Source organism: Dermochelys coriacea, chromosome 3 (genome assembly GCF_009764565.3).
Source record: "Dermochelys coriacea isolate rDerCor1 chromosome 3, rDerCor1.pri.v4, whole genome shotgun sequence".
In the NCBI taxonomy this organism is placed as follows: domain Eukaryota; kingdom Metazoa; phylum Chordata; order Testudines; family Dermochelyidae; genus Dermochelys; species Dermochelys coriacea.
The window spans coordinates 141,709,754-141,721,839 of record NC_050070.1 but is presented as its reverse complement, the minus strand read 5'-3'; the positions used below and the strand labels follow the sequence as shown (position 1 = coordinate 141,721,839).

Here is a 12,086-nt window from a genome sequence, read left to right as displayed (position 1 = left end):
TGACTGTAAACAAATGAAATTGCATATACTGAAAGTCCCTTTCAGATTAAAGGTAAAAAGCTAGAGGTCAGCTAAGCTAGTGTGATGAAGGATGTCCGCTTCCAGCCAAGCTGCCAGCTATGGTCAATGCCTTGCATTAGTAAATTTAAACTACAGTAGTGATAACTTGAAGAATGCAAAGGATTAAACATCCTTGTTCTAGACTGGGGGAAAAACATACTAATGCTAAAAATGTTTGAGGCTGCAAAGATTAAATAAAGGAACATATCAATTTGGAGCCAGTGAATTACATCCAGCTGCGACAGTGAATTAAGAACCGATTAATGGTTAAAGCTTTTCTCCAGTTTGGATGCTGAAGCAAACTCATTAAGCTTTTAGAGTAGCTATAATGTGTGTACTGTGGGAACTGTTCAATGCTATTCAGGAGACTTTAACTGTAAGCTCAGAGCATTTCCCGCAGAGCTTCTGATGCTATTTTCTTTATATAACATGTGTGCCTGAAAATACAGCCAAAAACAAGCCCTTTGTTTTTCTACTTTGTTGTGGTCTCTCTCAGCTTTACATTTCTTGAATACAGGTAAATAAACTCATAATCCAGATGGTGCAACAGATGTGAGAGCAGCACTCTGAAATCAACAGACAGTGGGCAATACTTTCCATTTTCTCTTTTAAACGCTAACTAATATGTAATTCGGAATCTCCGGTGTAGTTAGCATCTGCTCCCTTCGGCCAGCCAAAGGTTACAGGTGTTCCTGATGTCATTTCACAGTAAGGCATGGGCCTGGCTTGTGAATAAGTGCCCAGGCTCTAATCTTTTTCTACCACCTACCAGTTTTATCATGCTGGGCCTCCATTTGCTGCATCTTCTGTGTCAGCTCCTGCTCTCTTTGCTCCGCCTGAAGGGCTCGAGTCTTTGCTTCATTGCTAAGACTGTGCTGAATACTTTCTTTCTCCAATCTATAAAAACAGAAATACAAAATATATACTACTCTACAGTCAAATGCCAAAATGGATAGTTCAGCTGATAATTTAAAAAATTTGGTCTAGCTTTACACAACAAACCTTTTCCCCACACGCACACTTGAAGTTGAACATGTCAACCTCTCTCTTACAATGACAAACACACCCTAGTGGCTAGCAGAAAATGGACGAAAGCATGACCTACTTTCTGAGTGAAAAAGGATTCCTTTTCCAGAGAATAATCCATGTATTCTTGGATTATACTTTATAATATTAAATGAATCCTCTATTTTAAGAAAGCCTCCCTTAAGATCCAATTTGCCTTGTGCAGTTTATCTGTTCTCTCTTGTAACTGTTATATATTTCATCTAGTGATAAAGTTTAGGGGCCTGATCCTGAGATGAACTAAACTCCCAGTGAAATTAATGGGCGTTGAGTCAATGGCAACAGTTCCCACAGTGCTCACATTACAGCTATTCTAAAAGCTTAATGAGTTTGCTTAAGCATCCAAACAGGAGAAAAGCTTCCACCATTCATTTAAGACAACAGAAGATGAAGGTACAGCCCCGTGGGTTTCAAAGATGCAAAATATCGTAACATGAAATAAAACAAAAAAAAAAACATGTAAAACAAAATAGAACAAAAAAAATTAACCCTGCAGCAGCAGCTCCTCTCCTTTGGGCCTGGGCCTAGACCTGCGACCTGGCACACAGGGTCACAGCTCCACTCAGGTTTGCCTCATAACCGATGGGAGGGGGAAATCTGAGTTGAGACCTGGTGTCCAGAGCAGGGAGACCTGGAGTCCTGAGCAGGGAGCTGGATCCAGCCCCTTGGCACAGAAGCTGTTGCTGTGGGACAGGATTGTTCTGCAGCCCCTCCCACAGAAGACAGACAGACAGACACATGCACGTGCACACACAGAGCCTGGGGGCCTACACACATGTACGCAAACCCCCTACGGACAGGATCCAACTACTCCCTTCTGGGATCAGGACCTGAGTGTTCCCACCCATCCAGGCCTCCCACACACACTCCAGGAACAGGACCTGACCCAGCACTCCTCAGGGCTCTCTCACACACACACACTCCCAGGGTAGGACCCAACCCTTCCTCGTGGAGACAGGACCCGACACACCTCGCCCCTCCCCGCCCAGGCCTTCCACTTAAACTCCCAGAGGCAGGACTCAACCCACCTGCCCCTGAGCAGCCCATCTCCCGAGGGGCAGGACTCAATCCCTCCCACAATACAACAAAATACATGAAAAATTATAAAAAATAAAGGCATCCAATACCTCACAGGAAACAGTTAACATGTCACAGGGGACTGATCCTACGTGTGTAAACATTTAGGGCTTATACAGCAAGACTGTATGCAGATGACTAATTGCCAGTCCCATTACTAAGGTCTGAAGAAACTAGTTTGCTAGCAATTTACTTGACTGAATATACAAGATGTGGCAAACACTACAGAGTCAAAATAAATGTCAAGTAACCACATACCATGCAAACTTTTTCTGTGACACACATGCCAAGCAAAGACAGCACGGGTAACAAGGAAGAGAAAGATATGCATATATTACATAATGGCCTGTGCTGAAAAGGGATTTAGTTCTGCTATGAACCACTGCAAAGATTGGATCTAGAGTGAACCTAACCCAGAATTTGAGTATGTTCATGTATATGGGGGTTGATCCTAGGTTTAAAAAAAAAAATTCTACAGTCCTGCTGTAACTACTTTAATTGGCTTAAGAATACCTTGAAAGTACAATTTAAGAAATTATTTTATTATTCTCAGTGATATTACTCATTGCATCGGGCTACAAAATAAGATGACAGTTCTGGGAATGGCTCACACAAGGATAGTGCCACACCTCATTTGGCTGCTGCACTTAACCTTTGGCTTTGTGCCTAAAAACCCATCTGAGATATTACAATATCTCAGCATGACATACACAATGTTACATCTTCTTGCTTACATTTATGCCAAAGCAATATAAATGGTGGGTGGGTTACATTACACTCTAATTCCTGGACCCGATGTTGCAATTTGACCTCAGACAAAACTCTCCTTGAAGGCAGTGGGAGCTTTGCCTGAGGTAGGATGGGACCTGATGTGACACAAAAAAGACATGTTGGCCGATGGAAAAAAAAAGAAAAAAAAAAGAAAAGAAAGGAAATTTTGAAGAAAAACACGTTTTATCATGGAAACATTACAGAATAAAATGTGCCTCATCATATCATTCGCAATCCTTGTTTTGAAAGCAAACCTTTTTTTAAAATCACATTAACTAGATTGTGCCTCACCTTGGGCCAGGCACAAACACAGTATCAGTTCTCATGTTTCTGGCAAGGATCAAGGAAGGCCAACGCTGACAGTAGCATGAAACTTGTGAAGAGGGTGCACATACCTTTCCGACATAATGGGGAGCAGAGGTGGGTAAGGACCCTCAGGCTTGTGGTCCTCCATTACCCCTGGAAAGACTGTGCCTCTCTTTTATGCACAATGGGTAAAATTTTCAAAAGCACTTAGGTTACTTAGGGCAGGTCTACACTATAGCCAGGATTGACGCTCTGAGATCGATCCACTGGCGGTCGATTTAGGGGGTCCAGTAAAGACCTGCCAAATTGACTGCAGATAGCTCTCCAGTCAACTTTATCCCCGATGAGAAGAGTACGGTAAGTCGACAGGAGATGTTCTCCCGTCGACCCCCGCGGTGTAGATCTCACAGTAACGCGATCTAAGGTACATCGACTCTAGCTACGTTACTCATGTACCTGGAGTTGCGTAGCATAGGTCAATGTACCGCGGTAGTGTAGATATAGCCTCAGGCTCCTACGTCCCATTTTCTAAAGTGACGCAGGCACTTAGGAAGTCTACTTCCCATTGACTTTCAATAACACTTAAGTTCCTAACTGCCTAAGTCACTTTTGAAAATTACACCAAATATCTCTATGAGCAGCTGCCAGTACACAGACCCATCTTGTCCATTGTACCTTACATCACTTCAGTAGTACAATCTTAATAAGGACTTGAATTTAAAAAAGACATTTCTGAACTGTCTTGTCATCAGTAACCAAAACAACATTAAGAGCAACGAGCCTAAGGAAAAAAACTGAAAATCAAAGAGCATCCTTTGTGTTGCTCACATACAATAGGAAAAAAATTAAAGGCTGAGCCTAATGCTAGTAAAAATGAAATCTCATTGCATTTATTTATTTTAATCTTGATAGACAAGCCTTTAAATAATCAAGAAACTCTACTACATTTATCAATGTCTGACACCAAAATTAGAGCTAAAACCATTGTAATGTAATAAGGAATCAAAATTAGAAAGCCTTCTGAAGAGTAAAATAAAGATATTTTTAACAACAAAAAAGCCTTTTTCTTCTTTAATAATACACCACCTAGCTCTTACACAATGTTTTTCATCTATAGATCCCAAATCACGTTGCAAAGGAGACAAGAATCAGTATCCCCATTTTACAGATGGGGAAACTTAGGTACAGAGACATGAAACAAATCTTAACTACTCTTTTCAAATCAGAAATATTTTCTGTTTATGAATTTCAGCGTTTCCTGGGAATTGGACTGTTACCAGAGGAGGGGAGAGATTTAAGGAACTATGGTCAGATCACGTACGTGTTCTAAGCTTTTACCAAAATAAATACCAGGAACACTAGTTTTGTTTTTTGATTTTTTAAAATCAGATTTTGTTTCAAACAAAAGTATATATTTAAATTTGATTACTCATAGGAGTGAAGACTTGCACGATGAGCTTTTCTGTTCTCACAGTCACCAAAATATGTACCACATGGGGGATGAGGAAACAGAAAACCTTTTACAGGAAGGATTCTCAAATATTTTCATCATGTGGCTCACATTTTAATGCAGATCGTCTCATGGACCTTTTATCTTCCCAATGAAAGTCCCATAGACCACTTTTCCCATTCACAATAATATAGACCACTCCCTGGCAATTATCACATTTGGTTACACAGAAGCAAATATATTCAGAAGGTATTTTAATGCATTTTAGCAGCTGGAAATAGGGAGGAAGAACAGCATACAACCAGCTAGTTTTCTGTGAACCACCAGCATGCGCTCCACACACCACAGTTTGGGAATTTTTGTTCTAAAGCCAGATAATGGTATGAACATAGCCTAGCCATATGGGTAGCAAACAAATTGTGATTAGGAGATTGCAATCCATATTCATAATTTGAAAAAGTTTGTATATGATGGTCTAACTGTATAATGTTCCTGCAGTCACTCTGTAGATAGAAATCCCACTGTACTCAAGGGGAACTCTGCACGAGACTAACAACAGCATCAAATCATTTCAAAGCACTAGAAATTAAATATTAAGAAAAAATCCTGTATTGGATGTAGTCTATGAGCTAACAGACCTTGTTTTGTCTCAAAACATGTATTATTCCACATACAGAATAATTAAATATGGGACAAACCTAAACACCTTTCACTTCAAAGGCAAAGCACATTTCTTTGACCATGCCTTTTTTAACGTAAACACATAGCAGCATGTACATTAAAAAACAAAATAAAAATCCTTAAACAGACCCCGACAAAAACAAGACCCTTTGCTACACACAATATTCTCTCCCCGGGGAGAAGAGGAGAGAGATTCTAATCACATAACTTAATCCACTACCTGAAGGCACTCATCTACTACGATGATGAGGACAGTAGAAGGACCTATATAAAAAAGTTTGACAAAATTTCCTACAAGTTCTCCAGTCCATCCTTCACTAATCCATTTTCAGATTACAGCTATGTTGTAAGTAGAAGGGCAAGCATGCAGCTTCTTCACAACTTCTTCTGATACTAAGGCCTTGGGAATTAGGGTTTCAAATATTAAAAGGAAATTACCATGCACGAGGAAGGCATTCACCCAAGGCATGGACTTAATTTGTTTCCTCTGTTAATCTAAAAACCCTAAAATCACTTTCAAATCTGTCATCCCATTCCATTCTGCTTAATGCCATTCAGTTATTTTTAATGATGACCACATCGATCCACAGTTATCACACAGTATTATCCTAGATCCCTCAATATTTCTTTGTTTAGAACAGAAAATATCTGTGGGATGTCAGATACCACTGTGTTGTAACTATGTAAAACTAAATTTCAGTGATGACCACTATACTTATACAAAGTAGGAAATGTTTAGCATAAAATACAAGTATTACATCTATTTTTCATATTAACAGAACTCTAGAAGGGGAAAAAAGACCAACGCATGTGTATGTGTACTAGAACTGTATAAAATTACCAACTCATAAAAGCCATTATTATTACCAGGACATTATTTCAAACTTCAACGGGTTCTGAAAGATTGCCCTTCATGGCAGTTACATCCTGGGTTGCTCTCTCTCTCTCTCTCTCTCTGTCAGTTGCTGGAAGCAAACTGGCCATGGACTCTCTACAGTTGGTTGCAAGGTGTTCTCAGAGGGCACGTGCTTCTGGAACTGTCTCCAGCCAGCAGACTGTGTTTGATGAACTTCCAGACAGTTTAAGATTTACTTATTTGGTCAAATGTTTCACTGACCTGCGGATATATGGATTTAATTTATGAGGTGCTTTTCAGTGATTGTGTCACTTATAGAGTGCAAACGGCTCTAATCCAGAGCATTTATGCTTAGAGGTCATTTTATAAAATTATTCTGTTTATTGATGTATAGCAAACAGGTGTTTTAGTAAGGGGGTACTGACATAGCTATAACAATAGATATAACAATATAACAATCTATAACAATAAATACCTGGATTCTGATCTCACACCAATGAGTATCAGGAGTAATTCCAGTGAAGTCAATGAAGTTACACTAGTCTAAAACTGGGGTGGGATTACATTCAGGACCTAAATAAGGTATTCCAGTTTCTGCTCTGTTTTAAATGTGTTTCAGACTCATTTAAAAAGCTCAAATACAGTGTAAAAATTGCCTTTAGAAGGATATAAAACTGAACAAAATTTCTTAACTACAAGTATTAAAGTGTCTTTCTCCGAAGATGACAGTATTTCTCAGAAACCTTACAAAGCCAAGAAAACCTTATTCAGAGCAATCAGTTAAATTTTGACAAATTTCCAAATTTAGGCAACTGATTATCCGCAAGCAACCTGACAAATTATCCTACAATCACTTTCTCACATTAAAGCAAACAATACAACCATTACTAAAAAAGTGTATGACAGTACGGTGTGCTTACTACATTAGAATTCAGCTAGTATCAGCATTTTTATAATAAAATCCTATATTTTATAATAAAATCCTATATTTTTGGGGAATTTCAACTTGGTTTTTTATAATTCAGCCAAGGCTGAAAGTTCATACATAATTTCACAGCTCACTGACAAACTTTATTTCACAGACTCTTATATTTATGCATTATAGACCTAACTAAAGATATACTATTAGCCAAAATTATTGTACCAAAATTAAAACTAAGCTTATGGCTTTAAAATATTTTTATATTTGTCCAAATGTAAATCATTTAATGGGAAATTAGATAATTTGAAGGTTCGGTAAAATGGAACACAATCCTATAATGTCCAGGTCACCTTTTTAAATCCAGCTTGAGTCATTTGTGGAAAGAATATATTATACTTCAACAGCTGTGGTATTAAATGAGTCTGAGGTCTTACTACACTTCCTACTACAGTGGTTTTCAACCTGTGGTTTGCAGATCCGTGGGGGTCCACAGACTATGTGTAACAGGTTCAGCAAAAGTTTGTTGTTACCATAGGCAGTGGTTTTCAACTTGTGGTCTGCAGACTATGTCTAAGATTTCCAAAGAGGTCCACAACTCTATTCGAAATTTTGTTAGGAGTCCACAAATGAAAAAAAAGTTGAAAGTTGCTGTCCTAGTAGATAGTTGTACACGTTACAATAACTGAACAGTTAGCATCAACTGGAAACCTTAGTAATGTACTCAGAGAGTTGAAGTATTCTATGGACATAGAACCTGAATCACCCTTTCATCCATACAGGCGCTCCCTAAAGGTCAGGTTTTAGGCATATCAAATGGGTAGTGAGAAGAAGCCTTAACATAAGCAACTTGGGCAGTACCAGTTCTGTCTATAGATTTCAGTCAATAGAGTTTTTTTGAAGTATTAGATTCATTTATAAAATAAAAACTGAAACAACCCCCCATAATTCAATGTAAAAGCTTTTATCTGTAAACAATTTGTCCATAATATGATCTCTTTCTCTCTCTCGGCATTTCCTCCCCAAAATTTTAATATTGAAAATTGGCTGCCATGCATAGAACATTACTACTTTTTATTTGGATTTTTAATACATCAATGCACAATTATTTAAATATTATTCAATTAATTGCTCTCTTTTTCAGTGGTTTATAATATTTTCAGATCAGTATTTACAGTAGGTCATCAAATACTTTTATGAGGCAAAATTCTGGTAAAAATGTAGTTGGTAGCATGCCTTACAATACAATTTAATTTTAGATTCCATCTTTCATATAAATTTCCCAACATACAATAATGGACAATGTTGTAAAATGGTACAGGAAGAGGCCAGGAGAGCAGGTAGAACACAGCATTAGGAATGGTGTAAAGATTTGATAAACTTGCTGGTATCGGAACTAACCAATAGCATATTGGTTATAGACAGTGTGGAACAAGTGGGTTATGTGAAGTATTAAAATACAGACCCAATAATTGTTGCATGCCTTCTATTTTGAAGGGATTTTCCCCCATCCCACCACTTATCTTTATTTTTTTAAATATATATATGCACATTCTATTGTAAGACAATTATGAGCAAGCAAGTCAAAGACTTTTACAAAATAATTAAATGCTGAAGTGTTTGATTACTATAGAAGCCATTTACTGCATATGTACTCCAGTACTATCTACATAACAACAATCTCCATCTACAACATTAAAACAAGTTTTGGGAGGCTTTTTCTTGACATGTGATGATTTGTGAGGTTGGTGCTGGTGCTTTTTCTGACTTCTCACTGATGTTACTTTGGGACAGACCTTAGGTGAATAACTTGTGGCTGGGGTTATTCAAAGACCGGATCCAACAAGATGCCAATTGTTCTCAACTACCATTCAAGTCAACAGGAACAGAATGGGCTCAACACCTCATAAGAACAAATCCATGAGCAGAAATGGAGTGGCGTGACAGGACAAAGTAATAAGGATAATGCTATCATTTGAGGGAGGAGAATATTTTATTCTTCTGGGCTGGGATAAGTCAAAATCCTTCTCTTGTCCTGAAATAAGTTAGCAAATATAGCAGCAAACTGGCATTGAAGATGTCACCAAAAACAATAGAAGTGGAGAAGTGCAAAGGCAAACTTCCACAGTACTTGAGCATTACCACTGTGCTTAGATATTGCAAAGGACTCCCAACAGTAGATGAATGATCTGTTAGGTGTTGCAAGACTTGGGCACACTGGCACCCCAGTGTGACGAGTTAAGAATGGAAATCTAGCCCCATAGTTCTATATTTTCTTGCTCTGGTTAGTTTGTGGCACAACCTGAACATTATTACAGAATAGTAACTTTTGTGTGCATTAAATATTACAAATAATGGACAGGCAATATCTAGGTCAAGCATTTTTTTTTTTAAAAAAAAATCAGATTTCAAATATCTATACTTTATCCTGTGAAGACCAAGGTATAATGTATTTCAATAGCAACTTTCAAACTAAACTCACAAATTAGTACCATTATGCTTAGTGCTAGATATCCCACTGTGCAGTTTTGCTTTGTGAATTTTTACCTTCTTCCATGCACACTTTTAGCCACTGATTGCACAGCCTTTCAGTGTTTTCTGCCTTTTCCTTTAAATAAACTGGCTCTGGCTCCTTCCATCTGGTTCCCCTTCCGTCAGCAACCCTGCACCTGTTCACACCTCCTCTCCTGTTGGATTCCACTGAACATTTCCTCCTCTGCCAGGGCTATTCTGGCACTCGCAACCTTTCTGTCATTCAATCCATCTGTCAGAAGTGAACTTTGTTTACTGCAAGCTTCTGCTTTCTTCTTCAAGAAGCAAAGCCCCTCAAGGTCATTGTCAAATGAACTGTCGGTATGGATTTAAATCTACTTCTGCTAACCAGCAGAATAAGAAGCTCTGTACAGTAATGTATTTGTGAAAGTTACTTTTGGGTATCGGAAGACAATGATGTGGAGGTAAAATAAGAGACTATTTTAACAATCATGTTCAGTCCAACAACTAATATGTCTTTCTTCATACATGTCTATTTTTTTTAAACCCACAAAAAATTGGTACAATGCTTTAAATATTTTCTAGTTATACAAAAGACAAAATAGTAAAGGCTTACTAAATAGAAGATTTACAATTAAACCAGAATACCAAATTCCATTTTAAAAGATAATCTGTGCTATAGAGCATAAAAATGTGAGGCAAATTTACTAAAACTGAGTTAGGGAGAAGGGAACAGCAGGATAAGAAAGTTCAAAATCAAATTATTTTCAATATCCAAAAATGGCCCACATCAATTGTTATATTACTTTAAACGTATAGTACCATTGTTTCCTTGAAATAATTGTTCTTTTAAGGTCTTATATAGAGATATTAAGATACAGCACTTTTAAAAATAATTGTTTGTTAAACCAAAGCCTGAAAACAATTTTCTCACTTTCTGTCCTTGTGCAATATGCATATCCATCTCTCTATCGCAATACTGTCTGTACATAAAATTAGAATAAATTAAAAAAAAATTGGGGTTAGGATAGAGATCATCATCATACTGTCCACAGAATCCATTATGTATAGCAATTAATGCACTCATCCCTCGTTTCATAAATAGATTCTGATAACCACATACTACTGAATTATTAACTAGTCTCTTAGATCGTTCCATTCTTCTGGAATACGAAATATCCTTCAATTTCACAACATGTAATTCAGATGTCCTTTAAGAAACAGAAAATTCACTCAACAGAAAGAAAAACTGTGCCAAAAAAAGTTTTTAAAAGCATTTTAGCACATGTAATTACAATGAACCAAACATTTTATTCAGCATCCTACAGAAATAAAAATCAAGTGTTAAACTTTCATGGATAAATTCAGGATCTATGTAAGCAAATACAACCTCATTAGCTGAAATGGAGTTACATCTGGTTACATTAGGTCTGAATTTGACTCAAACTTAAAAACAAAGTGTTATAGTATTATGACAAATTAATACTAAACATAGGTTTCAGAGTAGCAGCCATGTTAGTCTGTATCTGCAAAAAGAAAGGGAGTGCTTGTGGCACCTTAGAGACTAACAAATTTAAAAACATAGTTAGCTGAATAGTATCAATTTAATATCATACATTGTCTGTTGGGGGACTACTTTGTTCTCTGTGATCTAGCTATTCCTTTTCCATCTTATTTCTGGGGGTCCTTATTTTCTTCTCTAGAGTGTTACATGAAGGGGAACAAAAATCTTAGAAATTTGCAGAAAGGGACCTGAGGGGCAAGCGGAGCACACAGCAACATCCCACCTAATTGCATAGCCACTTTTATTTCTTCCCGCCCCTATTTTGTGATTCAGGCTCTGCAGAACAATTCACATGGCCAGCCAGGGGAAGAAGTCAGAACTCCTCCTCCTAATATCTGCAAAAATGCTCTTAGAATTTCAGAATGCCAGAAGCAGAGTGACAACCAATAGCAGCATGTTGGTTTAATTCAGCAAGTTCTTGCTCCTAGCCCACCTCAGTCACAATGGCTTTAACTGACTGAGGTGAGGATGTGATAGACCAATGAGATAGCCAAAGCTGTAGACATTTCCAGGTAATTTTTCCCCCACTGTGAAAGCATTTTACATAAGACACAACATGTAGGATGATGTTCCTAAATGTCAAATTTTACAAAACTATGTGCCCAGTCCTGCACCCATTCAAGTGAATGAGTTTTGTCACAGACTTCAGTGAGTGGCAAACCCTTTGGGTCCATGATGAAGCCCTTATTACATAATGACTTCAGGATTGGATCCTTACAAAGGAGAGAAAAAGAAATATTGCTACTGACCAGAAAGAAAATAACTGGTTGTATTTTAAAAAGTACAGTGCAGCTTTCAAAATGTTTAAAATTAGCATTAGAAAAATGAAACCTTCATAGAGAAA

The 12,086-nt window shown here is 37.6% G+C and overlaps 1 protein-coding gene across 17 annotated transcripts in view; it reads right to left on the bottom strand.

The window, feature by feature from the left end:
* SDCCAG8 (SHH signaling and ciliogenesis regulator SDCCAG8) overlaps positions 1-12,086 on the bottom strand; it is a 161,320-nt gene that overhangs the window by 69,470 nt on the left and 79,764 nt on the right. For 13 of the 17 annotated variants that reach the window (XM_038396374.2, XM_038396376.2, XM_043511458.1 and 10 more), the window contains one exon: positions 830-957. The exons of 2 other annotated variants lie outside the window; for them this stretch is intronic. In XM_038396374.2, the coding sequence (XP_038252302.1) occupies positions 830-957 (128 nt within the window). Of the gene's footprint in view, positions 1-829; positions 958-6,251; positions 6,528-7,718; positions 7,809-12,086 lie in introns of those variants that run through there. 2 more of the 17 variants (XR_006280137.1, XM_043511464.1) reach the window with 2 other exon arrangements.